The 24,603-nt window shown below is 46.5% G+C and overlaps 1 protein-coding gene across 1 annotated transcript in view; it reads right to left on the minus strand.

The window, feature by feature from the left end:
* Positions 1–24,603, minus strand: part of DDX25 (DEAD-box helicase 25) — a 75,958-nt gene that overhangs the window by 34,034 nt on the left and 17,321 nt on the right. Inside the window, exon 4 of the mRNA XM_040415574.1 lies at positions 21,352–21,529. Within this exon, the coding sequence (XP_040271508.1) occupies positions 21,352–21,529 (178 nt within the window). The remainder of the gene's footprint in view (positions 1–21,351; positions 21,530–24,603) is intronic.

Consider the following 24,603-nt stretch of genomic DNA (forward strand, 5'->3'; position numbering starts at 1 on the left):
ACCAATTAGAGTGCTTGCCGGCAAGGGACCACTCTGGTCCCTTTCCGGCTTCCCCGATGTGTCTGCTCTCCAGGAGAGAGGAGACTCCAGGGCTATTACACTTAGTGTCACAGCCCCGGTAAGCAGTTTGGACGTGACCATACGTCCAAATGCAGTAAATTACTTGCGAATTGGACGTACAGTTACGTCCAAATGCGTGAAGGGGTTAAGAAGTTCACAGCCTTTCAGTATTCATGGGCTCAAGCTGCTGCCAATAGGAGGCGGATACTAAGCATAAAGCGTTCACTCCTCCCACCAGCTATACAGCTAAAGTTTTTTTTCTGCCAGTTATAACCAGATCGTAACATCCTTTTTTTTCTAATCTGGTTTTATTTTCTGATTGCAGATTTATTTATCCCATTTCCTCAACATTATTATGGGGCGGCCATCTTGCCTGAGCTGTTCTTAACAGCATTTAGAAAGCATTAAGAAAATTTACTTATGGCAACCCCATGGTCCATAGACAATGGTCTGGAGGGGACCCTGTTGACTTCTATGAGAGAGTTTTGTAGGCATGCTCTGTGACCATTGTACAAGGAAAGAATAGATAAGCTTTGACTATCACCTATTGTGAATGGTCGATTCTGTTTTATCGGTCATTCTAATCCTGCCAGTGATATCAACACTGCGTATAAAGTAACTGCAGTACAGACCAAGAAGTGGTGCCTATTAGGCTTAGGGGCCAGTGTAAAAACTGCAGGATTCTATGTTTTTTGTTTAACTATAGATAATGACAAGGAAATTGAAAAATAACTTTTTTTTTTAAATATGTGAAATACACTGCTCAAAAAAATAAAGGGAACACTTAAACAACACAATGTAACTCCAAGTCAATCACACTTCTGTGAAATCAAATTAGCAAGCAACACTGAGTGACAATCAATTTCACATGCTGTTGTGCAAATTGAATAGACAACAGGTGGAAATTATAGGCAATTAGCAAGACACCCCCAATAAAGGAGTGGTTCTGCAGGTGGTGACCACAGATCACTTCTCAGTTCCTATGCTTCCTGGCTGATGTTTTGGTCACTTTTGAATGCTGGCGGTGCTTTCACTCTAGTGGTAGCATGAGACGGAGTCTACAACCCACACAAGTGGCTCAGGTAGTGCAGCTTATCCAAAATGGCACATCAATGCGAGCTGTGGCAAGAAGGTTTGTTGTGTCTGTCAGCGTAGTGTCCAGAGCATGGAGGCGCTACCAGGAGACAGGCCAGTACATCAGGAGACGTGGAGGAGGCCGTAGGAGGGCAACAACCCAGCAGCAGGACCGCTACCTCTGCCTTTGTGCAAGGAGGAACAGGAGGAGCACTGCCAGAGCCCTGCAAAATGACCTCCAGCAGGCCACAAATGTGCATGTGTCTGCTCAAATGGTCAGAAACAGACTCCATGAGGGTGATATGAGGGCCCGACGTCCACAGGTGGGGGTTGTGCTTACAGCCCAACACCTGGCAGGACTTTGGCATTTTCCAGAGAACACCAATATTGGCAAATTCGCCACTGGCGCCCTGTGCTCTTCACAGATGAAAGCAGGTTCACACTGAGCACATGTGACAGACGTGACAGAGTCTTGAGACGCCGTGGAGAACGTTCTGCTGCCTGCAACATCCTCCAGCATGACCGGTTTGGCATTGGGTCAGTAATGGTGTGGGGTGGCATTTCTTTGGAGGGCCGCACAGCCCTCCATGTGCTCGCCAGAGGTAGCCTGACTGCCATTAGGTACCGAGATGAGATCCTCAGACCCCTTGTGAGACCATATGCTGGTGCGGTTGGCCCTGGGTTCCTCCTAATGCAAGACAATGCTAGACCTCATGTGGCTGGAGTGTGTCAGCAGTTCCTGCAAGACGAAGGCATTGATGCTATGGACTGGCCCGTCCGTTCCCCAGACCTGAATCCAATTGAGCACATCTGGGACATCATGTCTCGCTCTATCCACCAACGTCACGTTGCACCACAGACTGTCCAGGAGTTGGCAGATGCTTTAGTCCAGGTCTGGGAAGAGATCCCTCAGGAGACCGTCCGCCACCTCATCAGGAGCATGCACAGGCGTTGTAGGGAGGTCATACAGGCACGTGGAGGCCACACACACTACTGAGCCTCATTTTGACTTGTTTTAAGGACATTACATCAAAGTTGGATTAGCCTGTAGTGTGTTTTTCCACTTTAATTTTGAGGGTGACTCCAAATCCAGACCTCCATGGGTTGAAAAATTTGATTTTGATTTTTGTGTGATTTTGTTGTCAGCACATTCAACTATGTAAAGAACAAAGTATTTCAGAAGAATATTTAATTAATTCAGATCTAGGATGTGTTATTTTTGTGTTCCCTTTATTTTTTTGAGCAGTCTATAAAAATGTGATTTAAACCAGCGGTCCCCAACTGCCGTGCCGCGGCCCAGGACCGGGCCCTGAAAGATAGTTTGCCGGGCCGCAGAGGAGAGAGAAGCGCTGAGGCGCATACATCTTGCCAAAGTCAGTGAAGGAGGGAGGGAATCCCTCCCACGACGCTGCCGCCGCAGAGCCCAATACAATAAGCTGGCTCTGAGGCGCTGCACCACTGCCACCAATGAATAGGTCTAATATTAAAGTAGGAGGAGGGACAGCAGCGGCAACCTCCTCCTGACGTTGCCCCCGAGAATATAGTTTTGCAGCTTGCCGATTCACCTGCCCTAATGCTGGCCGCGCCCGTCCCGTCCTGTAAATTATAATACCTGTGCCACGGGTGCCGGCTAAATTTTTCTGTACATAGGATGGCGGAGCTAGAGCTGAGGCAGAGACGTGCGACATGCGTGCAGGCGCACGCAGCCAGGACAAAAGAGGGAGCAGTCCCGTCTGGGAGGCAGAGGAAGGAAGAAGAGCCTGCCTGAAGATACTGGGTCACTGCGTGCCGTCCCACGCGCCTGCTAAGTTAGGTGAGGGTGTCAGCGTCTAGGAATAAAATCCATGTGTAAACCAACAAATACAGATTGTACATCCTGCACTAACATTTCTTGTATCCACATTTGATGCTGTAATGCTATTGCATTGCAGGTTTTTTGTAGGGAAGGACGAAATAACCTTCCACAAATGTGACCTTCAGAGCAGACATTGTGACAAGATGATACAGAGGTTGTCCAATTGCCAACAATTTTCCCTAAGGCTACTTTCACACTAGCGGCACGGACCTCCGGCAGGCTGTTCCGGCGGGTGAACAGCCTGCCGGATCCGCCCTGCCGCTAGTGACAGTGTACCTCCGGACTTGACTATAATGGGGGCGGAGTTCCGCCGAGGCACGGCAAAAGGCTGCCGGAATAAAAAAATGTTGTAGTTTTATTCCGGCAGCTTTGTGCCGTGCCTCGCCGGAACTCCGTCCCCATTATAGTCAACGGGACACAGCGGCAGTCCAGAGGCACGCGGTCACTAGCGGCAGGACAGATCCGGCAGGCTGTTCACCCGCCGGAACAGCCTGCCGGAGGTCCGTGCCGCTAGTGTGAAAGTAGCCTAAGGCAGCCTTTGTAGCCCACGAACAGAGCAGTTAGGGACCTTAGAAATTAGATAATATATGGTGCTCCAATAATAAGCTCTAAGGAGCCAGATACAAAGGGCCACAGAACATCCAGGCAAACTCCATTAAACAGCATACAGGTCTAACCAAGTGAAGCTCATTGTCTGCATCCCTGGTGGAGTAAGGCAGTCACAGGGTTAATGAGATTTTTGTATAACTTACCAGTAAAATCTTTCTCGCTCTTCATTGGGGGACACATGAACCGTGGGTATAGCCATCTCCTCTAGGAGGCGTTGACATTAGTAAAAGCTGTTAGCTCCTCCCCTGGTAGTTATAACCCCTCCAGCCTGGAGAGAGAGCTTCCGTTTTTGTACAAGCAGTAGGAGAAGCAAGCCAACCAAGAAAAAAACATGGAACACCAACCATGCCAAAAGACCCAACGGGGTTCAAACCAGCAACTGCCACAACTGTGGCCAAACAATACTGGGTGGGTGCTGTGTCCCCCAATGAAGAACGAGAGAGAGATTTTACTGGTAAGTTATACAAAAATCTCCTTTTCTCACCCATATTGGGGGACACAGGAACCGTGGGACGTCAAAAAGCAGTCCACGGGGAGGGAAAACCACAGACCCATGGAAGCAAGCGTCCCTGCAGGCATCTAAGAAACTGCCGCCTGCAAGACCATGCGGCCCAAGTCAACATCCGCCGATGCATACGTATGCACCTGGTAAAATTTTGTGAATGTGTGTAAGGAGGACCAGTAGCCGCGTTACACAACTGTGCAGCCGAAGCGAGATTCCTCCGAGCCCAAGAAGCGCCCACTGCTCTAGAGGAGCGAGCCGTGACACCTCAGGGCAGAACCCTGCTCTGGGTGTGGTATGGTTCAGCACTTGCAGATCGAATCTATTGTGTAATTGCCACCTTGGAGGCCGCCAATCCCTTGCGAGGACCCTTCGGATGTGAAAAAAGGGGTTCCGTATGCCGGAAGGGAATGGAGGCTGCCAATAATCATCAGAGCTTTGACAACGTCAATGACGCAAGTCTCTTCCCTAGGGTATAAAAGAGAGGGACAGTGAAGGAAGGACAATTTCTTCATTGATGTGGAAGACAGACCACCTTCGGGAGAAGAAGGAATGGGCCGGAGAACCGCCTTATCCTTGTGAAGACCCAGGAAGGGTTCTCTGCGAGAGCGCACCCCCAACTCTGACACCCGTCTGATGGATGTGATAGTCAAACTACATTCCAGGACAGGAGTCTGAGTGAGATCTCCCGCAAAAGCTCAAAGGGAGAAGACTGAAGGGCTGAGAGAACTATTATTTTCAGATCCCAAGGCAGTAGAGGATGGTACGGAAGAACCGTATGTGCCACTCCCTGAAGGAATGTTTCCATGGGCACCAGGGAAGCCAGAGGACGCTGGAAAAGCTATGTCCCCCAGGACAGAAGCACCAACACCTGACCCATCAAGGAACTAAGGGTTAAACTAAGGTCCAAGGATCGGACCGTGGGGAGAGAAAAAAAATGAAGTGAGAGGATGTCCCTGCCTTAAAAGAAGCCCAGGAAGGACCTCAAGGTCCCATAATAGATCCTGGGCGATGCAGGCTTCCTGGCCTGAACCATAGTGCGGAGATGTCTGCCGAAAAACCCTCTCCGCGTTAGAATGGTGGTTTCAATAGCCATGCTGTCAAAAAACCCTAATGGTGATCCTGTGAATGAAGGTCATCTGAGTGGCAGTGACCAAGATAAGTCTCCTAAAAGGAGAACAAGGTCGGCATAACACGCGCGACGGCCAATCCAGGCGACTAGGAGTTGTCGGAATGCCCTCCATCTTGATAGGGCGTCCACTCCGCATGCTTCTGGATTTCTTGCTCGGGAGAGAAGGTGGGAAGCTTTCGTGCGGATACAGTTAGCACACCAGGAACCTTGGAAGGATTCCCTGTAGAAGGGGGGATGTGGTGGGCGCCACAGCCCACCGGAGCATGTCTGGAAATGGGAGCCACAAAACGAATATCCCGTGCAAAAGCAGATGAGGGAAAGGTAGTAACACAGGAGCTACCAAGGGGTGTCTATAAACCATGAGCCAGAGGGGGGGAAAAAGACAGGAAAGGAATAGGCTAGGTCTAAGCCCATTCCCCGTCTGAGACAGAAGTAGCCAAGGATTAAGTGACTGTTTTGAAAAAAAAACTCTGCCTGAGGGGGAAGCCAGGCAAAGGGGGGGTGTCACACACTATATTGCAAGCCTCATACCCCAGCAGAGGAGGGAGCCACCCGCAGAGGCCACCGAATTCAGTGCTAGAAGAGTCTACCACCTGACGAAGAGCTGTGCAGTAAGAACCGAAGTATGTAGTGGTAATGCAATACCGCTACCACAGTAGTAGCCAGCGCTTGCCCAGTCAGCGCAAAACTGAGGGGGAGACCTGAGGCTATCCGTAGAAGCCACGTACCATATTGCCCCAGTTAAGTCAAGCTAACCTTAAAAACTCTACCTGGAAGGGCGCTGAACAGGAGCAACTGCCAAGCTAGCACCAGGGTAGGACCCCTACCTGAGGGGGATGTCCCACTGCAGAGACCACGACCATTAGCGAAAAGCTGTGGAGGAGAACACGCTGTAGTAGCTAAACCAGAGTGCCCGCTTAACCACTTTCCCAGAGAAGGAGGAGTGGTGGGTAGAGAATACAGAGTTAGTGAAACACTCGACTCGCTAGAACGTACTCACCATATATGTGCAATGGTGTATGCACTACGTATTGATGCGGACAATATTATGACCAACTGGAACAATTGAGGGTCATGGAGATTGGGGTGTCTAGGACACAAGTGATGCTAGGAAACCCCCTGAGAAGACAGAGGATGTTATAATCATGCGCAAAACCAGCACCAAAAGAAAAAGATACAATGAGGAATAGCCACAGTGTCTACTGACGGCACCCATATACCACTAGAGTAAGAGTACAGACTGTTGCCACGCCCCCTTGAGAAACAAGCGAAGGCACCTAGAGCCGTGGCGCAGCTGAATTGCAGCATCTGAAGCGGATGGATCACTTGTGGAAGGGGGTAATGCAACAGGAAGCACGGTGATGTGCAACACTCCGCCTATGGAAGGATAGCACGACAGTTGGGACCGTATACAATGGTAGTGCAATTACCTTACCTATGGCAGGTGGAGTGCATACGGTAAGTACTTAAGCCAGTGGTAGGGAGGATACTCCAAATATGAAGGGCGGTAATGCCCACGGCGAGAACTATTGCATATGGCGTGTCCTGTACCCCGTGGGAATGCAATTATTGCACCTAAGTAAGGGGGTAATGCATACAGCACACAATGTAATCAGCGATAATGTCATCGCGCCACCTATGAAAGGAGCTGATGCATATGGCAGGTACTGAACCAAATATTATACGTAGTCTACCTATGGCAGGGGACAATGTATAAGGCAAGGACTGTATCCCAAAGTAGTGCAGTTACTCCGTCTAAGGAAGGGGGTAATGCATACGACTGGCCACCGTAGACGCAATCTTGGGAGATTGCTTCGGACTCGGTCAGGGTCTGAATCAGTGATCCTCCCTCCCGGACGGATCTCCCCTGAGAGGGAGGGTGTGTCTGATCGTGACCCAGGGAGGATGGGTGGGGGTGTGGAGATATTCAAGGAGAAAGATGTCTTGCTGTGGTCGCGCCCCTGGCAGTTGTGGACAGCGCAGGTGGATTTATCAACCAAACTACCCAGGGGGTGGAATGGGAACTTCTAGAGGTCTCTCCACCAGATTGCGCAGGCGGTGCATTATCAACCAAACGACCCCGGAGGGTGGATTGGGAGGTTCCAATGGTCCCCCACTGGATTGCGCAGGTGGAGGATTATCAACCAAACGGCCCCGGAGGGCAGATTGGGAACTATGAGAGGTCCTTCTTATCCAAGATAGGACACGGGCCCAGTCTGGGACCACACAGACAGGGTGATCCTGCAGTGATGAGGCCTTGATGACAAGAGGCAGGAAGGGGTTAAATTCCTCAGCATTACACACACTTGTACAAGAGGTAGAACCCCAGATAACCCGGTGCCCGGCCTAAAGAAATGGCTGGCCAGGTGGGCAGAGCTCAGCAGGTTCTGGGGGAGGGGGAAGTAGAGCGGGCAGAATTCGCGCCAGTGTGCCCCTCCCACTGGGGGACGAAGGCTGCGGCCCAACATATTGTGTTGATTTGCTTCCTTAAGTTAAGACACCCCATGTTCACATTATAGGGCACCCGAATATGTGAGAGGACGTCCCTGACTAGAGTGACTCAGCAGGACCATCATGTGAGCAGCTACAACATCTGGGCTGGCAGTACGGTGCCAGAAAACCAGCAATAGTCCTTCAAAATCCGTGACCCCAGGTGCCTGGCTGAGACCCTATAAGTATAAAAGTTATAATACAGTACGCACTACGCATATAAAGTATGTACCCTGCACCCCTCCTCAGCTCAGTTATATTACCCCCCCCTGTATAATGTACCCTGATGCCCTCAGTTATATAACTGAGGGTATCAGGGTACATTATACAGTGGTAATATAACTGAGGGATATCAGGGTACATTATACAGTGGTAATATAACTGAGGGATATTAGGGGACATTATACAGGGGTAATATAACTGAGGGGTTGCAGGGTACATTATGCAGTGGTAATATAACTTATATTACCCCTATATAATGTCCCTGATAGCCCTCAGTTATATTACCACTGTATAATGTACCCTGATACCCCTCTGTTATATTACCCCCTGTATAATGTCCCCTGATAGTCCTTAGTTATAGACAGAGCATTTCTTCTGCTCACACAGGTTAAATAAAATAGTCTGTTCTATAAGCACCACATTATTTTCTGTCCGCCGCCACAAAACAATATGGAAGTGCCCCTCCCGAGACCAGGCTCTGGATCCGCCACTGTCCAGTCCCCAGCCATTAGTGATCTGAAAATCGCAGGTACCCACACACTGTCCCACAGATGGGGTCACCTATTAGTAATCTGAGGTACATGGTGCTATTACATTAGTACCCCCATGTATCTCAGATTAAAAGTAAGTGGCCCCCAAGCACCTCATCAAATAATGGCCAACATTGGGTTAACCATTAATGTGAGGTCACTTACTATTAATGTGAGGCTAGGCAGGTTTAAATTGATAAAACAATGTGCCTCATATTAACAGCAAGTTACTCCAGCATGTACCTGATGCCATTAACCCCATGTTGTCCATTATGTTAAGCGGGGTACTTGACGAGGTTGCTATTAATATGTGGCACATGGTTTCATCAATTTAGACTCCATGTGTCTCACATTAATAGCCAGTAACCTTATACTGTAGTAGCCAACACCAACCCACACATTAACCCCATGCTGCTCAATGTCCATTATGTCAGGAAGTACTTGCTGGTGTTACTATTAATATGATGCACATGGCTTTATCAATTTAGACCTCTATTTGCTTCACATTAATAGTAAGTGACCCCATCAAGTACCTCCTCACATAATGGGCAATTGATACTTTGCAAAAAGTAAAAATAAAAAAAAATACTCACACGTTAACACCATGCAACATGTGGTTAACGTGAGTATTTTTATTTTTTTTGCATGGTATCGAATTGGTGTTGCAATACTTTTTTTGGGTATTAAACTCTAAATTCTGGTATTAGAGAAGACTTCATCCCTGCTCAGTGGACGTTGTATTCGCTCTAGCCGAGACGCTGTACAATTGCTGCGGACCTCTTCAAAGCCAGGGAGAAGATGAGCTGTTCTTGCAAGAATGACTTAGTCTCGCAAGAACAGCTCATCTTCTCCCTGGCTGTGAAGAGGTCCGCAGCAATTGTACAGCGTCTCAGCTAGAGCGAATACAAGGTCCACTGAAAAGGGATGAAGTCGGGGGGCGTGGCCTAAGAGCGCATGGAGTAAGTCGGACCGCTCGTAGCTCCTGCCAGCATCCTGCTTAATCGAGTGGTAGCACTCCTTGAAATACCGATCCAACCTTACCTGGTGGTAGTGAAGTGACCAGAGGGTGCGGTGGTGACTTGGTGAGCTCCGACATGCCGAGGAAGTCCAGCAAAAGGCCGCGGTCTGACAGGCCCCAGGTGAGCCAGCATGGCGCCGATGAAGAAGGGGGGATGGCCTTACAGCAAAAGATGAGCCAGAGTGCGGCTGCAAAACTGAGCAGGTTTGCTCGTGCTGACAGCGGTGTGGGCGATTGGGCCCACACCGCTGAGGGAAAAGAGACGGACGCACATACCTCCTCTGAACAGGAGGACGGATCCCTTGACGGTGAGGCCCTGGATGCAGTGAATTGGCCGCCATTGACCTCTGCACAGCCAGCTAAAAATACAGTAGGCCCCAAGGCTGCGGCCAATGAAGAGCCCACACTGAAAGATATTATGGCCGCTGTGGCCAGCTGCAACAGCACCCTGAAAGTGCTCACAGTACAAGTCGGCAGCCTAAGGTCAGATGTGTCTATAATTAGGCACGACCTGCACAAGATCTGAGCGCACCTCTGAATTGGAGAAGAGGGTGTCCACCATAGAAGATGATATTCAGCCTTTGCAAATGGCGGCAAAAACAACTGCTAAGGACATAGCTGCTTTATATGCCAAAACAGATGATCTGGAGAAGAGGTCCAGAAGGAATAACCTGCGGATTGTGGGAATGCCAGAAAAGACGGAGGGGGATAATGCCACAGAGTTTGTGGAAAAATGGTTGCATCAATTGTTTCATGAGAAAGGTCTATCTTCCCTGTATGCGGTGGAGCGGGCGCACAGAGTGCCCATGCGGCTGCTCCCGCCAGGCAGACCTCCCCGTCCTATATTGGCGAAGATCCTGCATTTTAAAGACCGGGACACTATCCTGCGGCAATCAAGGGACAATGAGGAGATGGTCCTGAATGGGGTTAAAGTGTCCATATTCCCGGATTATTCCAACGAAGTGCAGCGGAGGAGAAGTAGATTTATGGATATAAAGAAAAGGCTGAGAGGTCTACAAGTCCAGTACGCTATGCTGTTTCCTGCTAAACTGCGTGTGGTGGCATTGGGATCCACCAGATTTTTTGAAGATCCGGAGGAGGCGGCGCAGTGGCTGGACGTCCACGAGCGACAATTGAGAAGTGGAGCCCTGGACACTTGAAGGAGACAAGATATGGTTTCTTATGTTCACTTTATATATGCATTTGCACTCTAAGGTTGCTTTAAATGTTGCACCAGTTAAGGAGTGTACTATGTAATGCTACCACATGGTAGATCCTGAGGAGGGAGTAGGTGGTTGAGAGAGTAAAATGTATTTCTCAGATGTGGGGAGGATTCTCTACCTGAGGAAATGTGTTATAATCTGTTATGATTATTGTAAGTTGGGTGGCAGGTTGCTCTCAGATTGTCCTGTTTTAATGTGTGAGGTTGATATTAAGGGGACTGCGATCCCCTGTTATAGTAACTTGATTATGAGAGGGAGGGAGGGGGGTGGGGGGGCAGGGAGGAAGTTGGGGGGAAGGGATAAGGTCTTGAACAATGAGCAAATGGTGTCTGAGTGGGTCGTGAGATTCAAGTATGGTTTGATGTTTTATCATGTCACAGGTGATTAGAGTTTTAAGCTGGAATGTGAGAGGGATGGCGGATGCACGGAAGAGACAGTGTATTTTTCAATACTTGGGGCGGTTTCAGCCGGCTATATGTTGCCTTCAGGAAACGCATCTGATTGGAGATAATTTACACTGGATGAGTAAAAATTGGGTGATCCATGCGTTACATTCAACCCATTCCTCTCACTCTAGAGGTGTAAGCATGATTGTGCATAGTAGTATTCGGTATGAACATATGCAGGAATGTGTGGACGCTGACGGTAGGTATGTGTGTGTTGTGTGTAAGGTGGATGGAATACAGGTGGTGCTTGTGTCCGTGTACGTGCCCCCGCCGTTTTCTTCCCAATTGATAAGAGAGATTATGGACTTTGTGGCGGACTTCCCTGGGTTGCCGTGGCTATTGGTTGGAGACTTCAATTGCGCACTGAATGACTCACTAGACAGATGTCGGGTGGAAGGAGCAGGTGGTTTACCGGGGAGCGCGGCTCTCAGAAATATTATGTGTGAAATAGGTGTACATGATGTATGGAGACTGCGTAACCCTGATAAGCGTGAATTCTCGTGCAGATCAGCCACGCACCATTCGCTATCGCGTATTGATCTGGCCCTTGTTAATGATATAATGCTGCCACTGGTCAGGGATGTCGTCTATCATCCTCGGTCGTTGTCTGACCATTCTTTGGTGCAGATTGACTTGTGCCTGGGGGTGCTCAGACAGGGACCTAGGCTGTGGAAATGTAACTCACATTGGCTGAATGTGTTGGGTGACTTATCTGGGATCTCTCTGGAGATTAAGGAATTTTTTGCTATCAATACAGGGACGGCTTCGATACCGGGTGTCTGGGACGCCATAAAAGCATTCCTGAGGGGAGTCTTGATGAAAGAAATTAGCAAGCATAAATCTAGGGAGGCGGATGTTAAGGCGCATGTCCTAGTGGCTGAGGCGGAGAGAGAGTTTGGTAGATCCCCCACTCTGATTAATAGTGAGGCGCTGGCGGTAGCTCAGGAGCAGCTGAGGTGTCATTTAGTGCAGGCCGCAGAAAGAAAGAAGTTTTTATCGTCAGAGATCCTTTGAAGAAGGCGAGAAGGTGGGTCATCTGTTGTCGGTGGTTTCTCAGGCCCAGAGAGGCTCCTCTTGTATTCAGGAACTGAGAGATGACATGGGGAATAGTAGCCAGGACACGAAAGGAATATTAGATGTTCTAAAAAGTTTTTATGTATCTCTATATGCTTCCACCGGCTCTAGTTCTGAGGAGGCTCTGAATGATTTCCTAGTGGAAGCACAGTTATCGGTGTTGTCAGAGGAGGATAGAGAAAGGCTGGAGGAGCCGATTTCACTTGAACTGGAGGCTGCGCTCGGGGATATGGCGAATGGTAAGGCGCCTGGAGCTGATGGCCTCCCAGTAGAGGTGTATAAAAAGCTGCAGGGGATATTACTTCCTGAATTACTTAAGGTGCTTGAGCACTCATTGGAGACAGGTTCGCTACCACATTCGATGCAGGAAGCTATAATTGTGGTTATACCTAAACCTGGGAAGGATCCTAAAATACCGGATTCCTACAGACCAATTTCGCTTCTCACGGCTGATGTTAAGCTCCTGGCGAAGGTGTTGGCGAACAGGCTGTCCAAGGTGATTCTGACCATAGTACACCCGGACCAGACTGGTTTTTTTCTGCCTGGGAAGTCGACGGCTATTAATCTCCGTAGGCTATATGCTAGTTTAAATATTCCGGCGGATAATCGTGGAGACAGGGCCTTGCTTGCTCTCGACGCCGCCAAGGCGTTTGATAGTGTGGAGTGGAGTTACTTGTGGGGGGTCTTGAGAATCATGGGCTTTGGAGCGCGGTTCATTCAGTGGGTAAAGGTCCTGTATTCTAGTCCTAAGGCGAGAATTAGAGCTAATGGAGGGTTGTCAGATTGTTTCGCCCTTGCCAGGGGCACCAGACAGGGATGCCCATTGTCGCCCTTATTGTTTGCCCTTGCAATAGAGCCACTTGCGGCGTATATCCGCTTATCAACAAATATAGAAGGGTTTAGATACGGTGGGCTGCACAACAAAGTGGCTATGTATGCTGATGACACTCTGCTTTTTATGGGCGATACTGGTGCGTCCCTGGATGCGGCCATGGCATTGATTGACAGATTTGGTGGCTTCTCTGGGCTTCAGATAAATTGGCAAAAATCCTCTGATGCCAATTGATGGGCAGGCCCTGTCAGGCAGACAAGTAGATAGTCGGGTTCCTTTGGTGGATAAATTTAAATACTTGGGATTGTATATAACACCTAGATTGTCGGAATTTGAGGACCTTAATTTGTTTCCGTTGCTGGCTACTTTCAGGCTAAAAGGTGAGGTCATCGTGTAGGCTCTATCTTTCGGTGGTAGGTAGAGTGAACCTCTTAAAAATGGTTATGATGCCCCAGCTGCTCTATGTATTGAACAATGCTCCTGTATGGATCCCCCTGGATAGATTTAAGAAAATTCACTCTATATTTAGGGATCTTATTTGGAAATATGGTCAGGCTAGGATTAAACTGGAGACATTGCAGTACCCTAAGTCGGAAGGGGGCTTGGCTGTTCCTAATGCATGGATTTATTTTTTGGCTTCCCAATGTCAGCATTTCAAGGGGTGGATTGGTCTCCAAGGGCCGGATATGACTGGACAGATATTGCAGCATTGGTTGGGCAGTCGTGATCTCATGGGAATTCTGGAAGGGTCAGGTATGCATGCTGGGAGGGAAAAACTCCCTCTTATTGAACTTATGAAAAAGGTTTGGGCAAAGGTGAAGCAGCTAAGAGGTGTAGGTGGAATCAGTAAACTTTCCCCTATTAGAAATAATCACCTGTTGCCTGAATTTTTTGCCATGTCAGGACTTCGGAACTGGGAAACTTATGGAGTGACGAGAATTGGCCAATTAATTGAGGATAAGATATGCAAGTCATTTCAGAATCTGCAGCAGGAATTCAATATCCCTAGGGGATGGTTCTATAAATATCTTCAAATAAGGCATGCCCTTGAGGTCACGCTGCGGAAAGGATGTGTGATAGCCCAAATGGAGGTGGTTCATAAGCTTGTTCTCCCGACAGGGGGGGGGGGGGGGGGGGAAGAGGGCTGATATCACATGTGTACGCTCTTCTACTTGATAAATTCTTGGAGGGGTTTCCGCTCTCAAGAATGAAGAAATGGGAGGCTGACTTGGGGGAAATGTCTAAGGATAAGTGGGATGAAATATTGGATGGAGTCCCCAAGGTGTCCTTGAGTGAACAGGGCAAACTGTCCCAACTATTTATCATACATAGAGTGTACAAAACACTGGTGTTCCTAAAAAAGGTTGGAGTAAGAATTGATGACAAGTGTCCAAAGTGTATGGAAGATGGTGCGGATCTGTTACATATGCTGTGGTCTTGTCCAGTAATTGGTAATTATTGGGAGGATGTAAGGAATATGATTAATAGTAAAAGGACGTTGAAAATTCAAAAAGATCCCAAGGTGTGTGTATTGGGATATGTGGCGGAGATTGGAGGGACTGAATCGGTCAAGGTTGCTGTGGGGAGGTTGTTGTATGTGGCCAGGAAGCTGGTGGCTATGAGGTGGATCCAGGGAAGTCCGCCTACACTGGGTGAGTTTGAACGGAAGGTGCATGACATGCTGAAATTGGAAAAAGGGGTGTATGTGAAGAGAGGGTGTCCTCAGAAGTTTGACAAAATGTGGAGTGATTGGTTATCTCATACTCATGTGGTTATATAGGCTCGGGTAGGTTCAAGACTAGTTTACAGGGTGGGGAGGTGGTAGGGAAGGGTGGGGGGGGGGATCTGAGATTGTTAGGTCTTACGCAATTTTTTGCCTCAATATTTGTTTTTACAAGTGTACTTGTTATGTTTGGATACATGATATAACTGTATGTTGATATTTCTACGGATATTGCTGTACACTGATTCCACATGGTGGATAAAGTAAGAAAAGACAAGGTTTTTTTTTGTAATATCCTGCATTTATTGATTTAATAAAAACGATTTGATTAAAAAAAAAGAAAAGGGATGAAGTCTCTTCCTCCCTGAACATAGAATTACAGATTTTTCAATATACGGCGCTGCCTATACTATGCTACACTACATGCCAATCACAGCTTGACAAAGGGCGTATTGACTATTGCCCAAAACGTTACAGCAATATGTGAATAATGTGAATTATGTGGAGGTTCTCCAATAAAATAAATTCTTAATTGCAGGATTTATTAGGGCCATGCGCCAAATAGGAGAACAAGAATAGTGCCGTTGAACCTGTGTATAAGTCAAGTGAATACATACCAAGCACGAAAAAAAAAAAAAAAACATGGTCTGTAGCAGAAGAACTGAGGGACCAATAAAAAAAAAAAAAAAAGAAAGCTGCATTAAAAAAAAATAAATACCAAGAGTCCTACTTAAATTGCGGGTTCATCGCAACAGGTGATTCACATGCCCCAAACTCGCTGTGTGTAATATATGTGGCGAACGACTAGCCACTGAGGTCATGAAGCCTTCAAAACTGCTTCACGACTTAGAGACCAAGCACCCTGCATCAAGACAAACCTTTGGAGTTTTGTTTTTTTAAAGAAAAAAACATAAATATGAAGGACAGAAGCAATTACTGAAGACCACCTCATCATCAAATGTGTCTGCACTGAAAGCATCATTCTTAGTGGCTAACCGCATTGCCAAGGCTAAGAAGCCCTTTACTATTGGTGAAGAGTTGATCCTGCCTGCTGCTAAGGACATCTGCCGTGAGCTTTTAGAAGAGGCTGCAGTTAAAAAGATAGCACAGGTTCCTCTTTCGGCTAGCACCATAACTAGACGAATTGATGAAATAGCAAAGGACATTGAGGTACAATTGTTAGAGAGGATTAAGGAGTCACCGTGGTACGCAATCCAAGTTGATGAGTCCGACGTAGACAACAAGGCAATAATGCTAGTCTTTGTGCGATATATATTTTAGGAGGATATGTTATGTGCATTATTGTTGACAACCAACACCACAGCTGCAGAGCTATTCAAGTCTTTGGATGATTACATAACAGGAAAACTAAACTGGTCATTTTGTGTCGGTGTATGCACAGACGGAGCTGCTGCCTTGACTGGACGGCTTTCTGGTTTAACTACTCGGGTCAAAGAGGTTGCGCCTGAATGTGAGTCTACGCACTGTCATCCATAGAAAAATGCTAAAAATGTCACCCGAACTTGACAGCGTTTTGAAAGATGTGATTAAAGTAATAAATTACATAAAAGTACATGTCCTTAACCCTCGTCTGTTCGAGCAGCTCTGTGAGGAGATGGACACTGAGCACAAACGTCTTGTGTTACATATAGAAGTGAGGTGGCTTTCTAGAGGTAGATCTCTGGCAAGAGTTTTTGAGTTACGAGCGCCGCTTCATAGATTTCTTTTAGAAAAAGAATCACCACTTGCTGCACATTTCAGTAGTAAAGAATGGGTTTTAAAACTTGCTTACTTGTATGACATTCAACTTGCTCAATGACCTCAATCTGTCACTTCAGGGGAGAATGACAACTGTCTTCTAGTTGGCAGATAAAGTGGCTGCATTCAAAGCGAAACTGGAATTGTGGGGACGGCGAGTGAAAATAGGGATATTTGACATGTTTCAAACATTAGCAGGGATTTTGGAAGAGACCGAGCCTGTACCTTCATTCTCCCAGCTGCTGCACACTCACCTATCTCAGCTTTTAAGAGTTTGAGCGTTATTTTCCAACAACACAAGACCCACAAACCAGGAAGGAATGGATCCGTGACCCATTTGAGAACAAGCCTGGTGAGGCAACCTTGTACGTGCTAGAAGACCACCAACTGCTTGAGATTGCAAATGATGGCGGCCTGAAAAGTATGTTTGAAACATCAAATCTCGCAACGTTCTGGATTAAAGTCAAGGCAGAACATCCTGAGATCTCCACAAAAGCGCTGAAGAATCTTCTGCCATTTCCAACATCCTATCTTTGTGAAGCAGGGTTTTCTGCAGTAACAGCAACCAAAACAAGATTACGGAGTAGACTGGACATAAGCAACACACGTTGGGTGTCATTGTCGCCCATCACCCCTAGATGGAACTGTCTCGTTGCACGGAAGCAAGCCCAGCGCTCCCACTAATTCTGCATTATGGCGAGTTGAGTCAATAATAAAAAAGTGTAATCAATACATAGTGTTATATATTTTAACATGCACCTTGTGTTTTGTCATGCGCATGAATCATTCAGCGCCGACCAGCACCCCTATAAACCCCGCCCACCCCTAAGCCCTGTTTACCCCCCTAAGCCCCGCCCCAGAACCCACCCCGTCCCTGGAAAATTGGTATTCATGAAACTGGTCTTTGGAGCAAAAAACGTTGGGTACCACTGATTTAAACAATAGTTAATTTCCGATTAAACATTTAATTTAAGTTAGGGCCTTTTCTCCCTTACAAGTGGGGGCGGGGTCACCAATAAACCCACTGCTCACCAATAAACCCACCCCCCTCAGACTATTCTAGCGTAACTACCCTTCCCAAGTAGCAGTACACCATTGAAGGTTAGCCCACTGGATCCTTCCAGCAGACAGTTAAGTATCCAAAGAAAATTCCAGGGACCCAGTGCTACATCCACTGCTTCCTCCACCCTCACCTTCCCCAAATGAGATACCTCATTTGCTCCCAGCCGCCACTCATCTCCCCCTATAGTGGGGACACCAGGCTGCTCTGCATAATCTTCGCTGGCCCTGTCACACTGCGGGCAGCTTTGAATTGGCTTCTCTTCTGCAGCAGATGGTGGCTGTGTCACCTTCATTTGCTGGGAGGGCTTGGGAAGGGGGGGGGGGGGGGGGGGGACTGCTCTGCCAGCAGTTCTTATCCAGGTTCCAGAATCCTAACTTCTGTGGGTGGGGCTTCCTCTGTCAGTACGGCCTTAGCCTCCCCCTTCTCTTCTACGGCCCAAACGTTTCTCACCGCTTCAAATACATACTCCACCCTGGGCCATCCTTTCTCTTGGCAGGATGCAATCTTCATTCGGCTGCAGCTCTCCAGTCCTCTGGTTTCTGATACAAAATGCCATCCTCAAACTCCTGCTCTGCTTCTATGAGTTATCTCCACAGCTCCATTTCTTTTACATTCTTGGGGACTTCATCCACAGATCAGTAAGATCTGCCTTTCCTCTTCTTACAGGGTTAGGCTTTAAAAAGGAACCGGTCATCAGAATTTACCTATAAACCTTATTACATGTTCTTACTGTTCATCCTTCTATCTTTCATAAACTGGCTTTGTCTACGCTCAAAGGTATCGTCTACATGTCAAAACTTTGAAAATGTACCAAATGTCATCACAAGGTAGCGTATGGAGTTGGATGAAGCAAGTCACAAGTCATCCCCTCTTCTGTCCTCCTTGCTCTCACAGACCGCCCCTAGTCTTCCTGATGCCAACGCCCACCAAAGCAAAATCTTGCTCTGGCGCAGAAAAACTCCTTGTGCTGCTGACATCACAAAGGCAGGGGGTGGTCTGAAAGAGAAAGAGTGCGATGGGCAAGAGAGCGGGGGGGGGGGGGGTTGGGTGGACGGACGACTCATGACCCGTTTATTCAGGACAATGCTCCAATGACTCCATGAGCTACCTGGTGATGACGTCAGGTACACTTAAAAGTTGACATACTTTTAAGCATAAACAAAGCTGGTTTATGAATGGAGCATGAACAGTAGGAACATGTAATTCGCTGTATAGGTCAATAATGATGACACGTTTTAGATTTTAGATTCAACCACACTGTTAAAACGTGGAGACTAAATGCTTGTGGAAGACAGGTCCCTGTCAGAGGTCACCTCAGAGTAAGACTCCACGGAACATCGAGCAGGAGATGGAGGATATCGGCATACCATGCCTAGTAGGATAATCGGGATACCAATGTATCAGATTTTCCTGATGATCCTAAGCAGAAGAGGGGGAAATGTACAGAAGACTAAAGTGGTCCCATGGAGACAAGGCATCGCTCAGGGATCCCACATTTTCAAGATGATGCGGCACTTGTGACTGAATCTGGAAGTCATCAGATCCACATCTGGCTTTCCACACTTGGCAAACAGTTCCTCAGACATTTGGATGAAGAGACCACTCCTGAGTTTATTTACTCCCTTCTGAGAAAATCTGCAATCCAACCGTCAGCTCCTGGAATGTGGACCGCCAACAGGGCTAGAACTTGGACCGCCGACCACTCCAAAATCTTGGCTGACTGCTCCATTACTGCTGAGCCACAGATGCCATCTTGACAGTTCAGATCCCTTCCCATTCTCCCGCTGAATCCAAACCATCTGAAGCTCCAGGATGACAACAGGGAGGCTCGATTCTGTTGGCAACCAAGTGCCCTTAACTGCATGGGAATGTTTACCACTCCAGCCGTGAAGACTGGCATCAGCTGTGATGACTATCCTTCAGAGTGAGAGGAAGTATTTTCAATGCTGGATTAAGTGGGAGGAGAGCAAACTACTTGAGGGCTTTGTGCAGATTCCAAGGGAGGAGAACTTCAGATATCGATCCCACAGAGACAGGATTGCTCGTTAAAGGGGACAAGTGAGAAAATGGCCAAATGAAAAGGCCTGTAGGGATGAAACCATGGAGGGCAGAACCCTCATGCAGAATGGGGAGATAGCCTTCCTGGAGCAGAGTCTGAAAGTTCCATGGGATTGACAAGAATTTGTCTGAAGGAAATAGGATCTGGGCCAGTGCTGTGTTGAACAATATCCCGAGTAAGGACATCGACCTGGCTGAGGAAAGGCAGAATTTCTGATAGTTGACCCAGCCAAAGACAGGTCAGTGTCCACAATGATTCAGAGGCTGTCCAAATTCTTCGAATAAGATGGGGCTTTCACCAAAATGTCATTCAGGTAAGAGATAAGGAAGGTCCACCTGGTTTGAAGAACTGAAAGGACCTTTGAGAAAATATAAAATGCAGTCGCCAGGCTGAAGGGCAGTGCTATAAATTGGTAGTCATGGGAAAGGACCGCAAACTGAAGAAAAGGCTGGTGAGAGGGAGCAATCTGGATGTAGGCGCTCCTGATGTCCACAGAAGAGAAAAAATTTGCTCTGCTCCATTGAGGCAATGAATGGAGATACACCATCTTGAAGTGTTGCACTCAGTCTAAGGGCTCATGCACACAGCCGTTGGTCAGCCGTTCCCGTATTACAGGTCCGCAATACATGGGCACCGGCCGTGTGCACCCCGCATCACGGATGCGGACCCATTCATTTTAATGGGTCTGCAATCTGGAAGGTCGGTGCGGAACAGAGGCACAGAACCCCACGGAAGCACCATTGAGTGCTTCCGTGGAGTTTGTCCATGGCTCCGCATTGCAAAAAAGTAGTGCGTGCACTATATTTTTTTTTTGCGGTGCGGGCCGTCAGATGCGAATTGCGGACCCCATTTAAATGAATGGGTCCTCATCCGCAAGCGGCGGCCCTACGGTCGGTGACCATGCATTGCTGACCACAATTTGCGGTCCGCAGCACGTGCCTGACCGGCACATGAGACAGAAAAAACAGGTCCAAGATTGAGCAAACCATCAGTCTTTTTAGTAACCACAAATAGATTAGAAAAAAAGGGATTTAGATAGAAAGAGTCACAGTTTTAGCTTTGGCAGCTATAACTGTTCTGTGACCCCTGATGACATAAAGGGGGGGGGGGGAGCTAAAAACCTGCATGAAACCAGCCTTAAAGGGCTATTCCCATCTTACTCAACTTGCATTTGGAGAACATGGATATTGTGAAGTTTGTTTCTGTGCAACTACAATGACAAGGTGTATATATACCATAAAGGTGTAAGTTGGAAATACATCTCTGAAGGGGTTCTGGTACCATCTCTATAGGTCAGAGTGAGGAGCTGATGGAAAGAAAACATCTCTGCTGGACTAGGCACCTCCATATAATACAAGGTCATATGAATTGGTGCCACTACATCTCCCTGGCAGGCACACTCCATAGGGAAGGTTGACAAACACTCAGCTTCCCCTAGTGATAACAGCTGGCTGCAAGAGAGTTCTGCAGCATCACTTCCAGGAGAATACATTTACAGACTGGGTTTAAACTTGATGTACAAGCCATTTAATTCGTTTCATAAATCTTACCAAGCAGAAACATGAAATTTGCGCACTCTACCTGGAATATGCAGGTTCTGCATGCAGTGAAGGACTGAAATGGCAGAACTATTTGGAAACATCTAAAATTACATGCGCCATTTCTATCCATAAAGACTTACCTCTTCACTCGGACACTATGGTCTGAATGACCCTGAAGACCAATCATTACATCCGCTTCATCCAGGACAAATACTTTGATATTCTTAACATCAAAAAGCTTTATCTTAAAGCACCAATCCATCACCGTTCCTGGAGTTCCCACAATGATCTGAGCTGTTATTTTGCTACCTTTGGAGGCTGCACAAGAAAAGAAAAATATTTCAACAATCTGTAGCTCAGCAACTTGAATGCTACATGCAACTTCTATTTAAAAAGGCATTTAACTTTTTTTTTTTTTAGCAAAAAAACACATTTGCAATTGGCTGTTCAGTCACAAAGGCTTAACTGTTTTTCTAACTGTTTGACTGGTACCTTCACTTTCACTGAGCTCATAAACACTGATTTAAGCCACATTCTAAAATCAGTAAGATAAAAACTGAGCTGTAATGAGTGTTTATAATGTGAGAGAGCACAGATAAGAAATCAGTCTGCTCCTCAGATGACGGAAAAGACAAAATAATCCACAGGCAGCTAGTAGAGCACGTCAGCCCTGTACAGAAAAAGGGGTTCCATATTCAAAATAAGTATAATGCAATAATTTGAAAAGAAATTGCCTCCAAAAAAGGTGTACATAGCCTTTAAAGAACATCTGTCAGCATGATCAACCCTATCAAAGGGGTTCTCTGGGAATGATTTAAAATGGCCACCAGCAACCTGTCCTACAATGTGAGCAGGACTGGTTGCCTTCACTTGGAGAGCTGTCTAGGAGACATGGCCTCACTACATACTACACTCTGGCAAGCGTAGAGACTGGGAGACATGGGGCATGAGCAAGACGACAGGGCTCAGCGCTTGTTCAGTTTGAATCTGCTCAGAGAGCAGCTGGAGATGCATCGCGCAAAAGACCAGGAGGCCTGGCGCAAGAAGACAGGGCTACATAAGATATAGAACACTTCCAAACAATAATTTGAAGTCATAAACAAGTCCTTTTAATCACTCTGCATAAACCCTAAAGGAGCTAGGACACTTAACCCCTTAAGGACCAGGCCATTTTTTGCAAATCTGACCAGTGTCACTGTGTGTGATTAACTTTAAAACTCTTACTTATCCAGGCCATTCTGAGATAGTTTTTTTCGTCACATATTGTACTTCATGACAATGGTAAAATTGAAATAAAAAAAAATCATTTTTATTTATAAAAAAAAAATAAAAAAAAATTTACCCAAAATTTAGAAAAATTAGCAAATTTCCAAGTTTCAATTTCTCCACCTCTATAAATACATAGTAATACCTCCAAAAATAGTTATTAATTTACATTCCCCATATGTCTACTGAAAATTTCCAAAACCCACTTTTTATGGACCAGTTCAGGTCTGAAGTTACTTTGTGAGGATTACATAATAGAAACCACCCAAAAATGACCCCATTTTAGAAACTACACCCCTCAAGGTAAAACTTTTACAAACGTTGTTAACCCTTTAGGTGTTCCACAAGAATTAATGGAAAATGGAGATGAAATTTCAGAATTTCACTTTTTTAGCAGATTTTCCATTTTAATCATTTTTTTCCGCTAACAAAATCAAGGATTAACAGCCAAACTAAACTCAATATTTATTGCCCTGTAGTTTACAGAAACACCCCATATGTGGTCGAAAACTGCTGTACGGGCACACAGCAGGGCGCAAAAGAAAAGGAACACCATATGGTTTTTGGAGGGCAGATTTCACTGGGATAATTTTAACTTGCTATGTCACATTTGAAGATCCCCTGATGCACCCCTAGAGTAGATACTCCAAAAAAGTGACCCCATTTTGGAAACTACGGGATAAGGTTGCAGTTCTGTTAGTACTATTTTACAGATGATTTTTGGTTGCTCTATTACACTTTTTGTGAGCCAAGGTAACAAAAAAATAGTTGTTTTGGCACTTTTTATTTTTTGTTATTTACAACGTTCATCTGACAGGTTAGATCATGAGCTATTTTTATAAAGCAGGTTGTTACGGACGCGACAATACCAAATATGACTACTTTTGTTTTAGTTCTCTAAAACAGTAGAAAACAGTTTGAAAAAAAAAATTTTTTAGTGTATCCATAATCTGAAAGCCATAGTTTTTTTTACTTTTTGGGCGACTGTCTTTTGTAGGTGCTCATTTTTTTCGGTATGAGATGGTTTGATTGGTACTATTTTAGGGTGCATATGGCTTTTTGATCGCTTGGCATTACACTTTTTGTGATGTAAGGTGACAAAAAAAAAATAGCTTTTTTGACACTTTTTTTTTTTGCGGTGTCTAATCGGACAGGGTGGATTATGTGATATATTTATAGAGCCGGCCATTAGGGACGCGGCAATATATGTGTGTTTATTTATTTTTTATTATAAAATTAGGGGAAAGGGTCTTTATTTTTTTAATTAAAACTTTATTTCTGTCCCACTCTGGGACTTCAACTTTTGGGGGTCTGATCCCCTCTGCAATGCATTACAATACATCTGCCTGTCTCTGCACCACATCGGGCTATCTTCTCACCCATCGGGTCCCCGCCACAGCAGCACGGGAAACTCGATGGGCTCCCTCAACCACAAACTTCTATGACCGCGGCATAGAAGGGGTTAATCTGCAGCGATGGCCGAAATGGGGGGTTTCGGGGGGTGTCACAGGGTGCCTGCTGAATGATTTCAGCAGGCACGCCGTTCCGATCACCGCCCGCTACGCGGCGGCGATCGGAAATACACAGGGCTGTCAATCTTTGGGAAGGAAGGAGGAACTAAAGCTGTACAGTTGTTATTAACTGGTGCTCTGAGGCTCTGGCCAGTCCCTAGGTGCTCCAGTAAGCCAATTTAAAAAAAATAAAAAGAAAAAGTGCTTCTCAAGAATGGGACAACCGAAATACCAGGGTATATGCCAAGTTTAATAAGACTGTACAGTATCTGTCAGCGTGACTAATCACTGTACTTAACAAGCTTTGGATAAATCCGTACAAGAAATTAATATCTCAACCACTTGCCTACTGCCGCACGACTTTATACGTCACGATGGTAGGCTCTTATCTGTAACCCGACATATAACAGCGCCAGGTTACGTTGCGATCTGCCAGCGGCCCATGCTGCAGCAGATCGCTGTGACCACGCTGTCATTAGACAGATGTGCCGTGGCCAGAGGGAGCGGTTAGGCGGTAATAGATGCTTGTAGAATCCAGTTACAAGTGTCTATTGACTGTGAAAGGAAGGGTTTAATTCACTTTAAAAAAGAAAATAATGAAATAATGAAATATAT

Source organism: Bufo bufo, chromosome 1, assembly GCF_905171765.1.
Source record: "Bufo bufo chromosome 1, aBufBuf1.1, whole genome shotgun sequence".
NCBI lineage: Eukaryota > Metazoa > Chordata > Amphibia > Anura > Bufonidae > Bufo > Bufo bufo.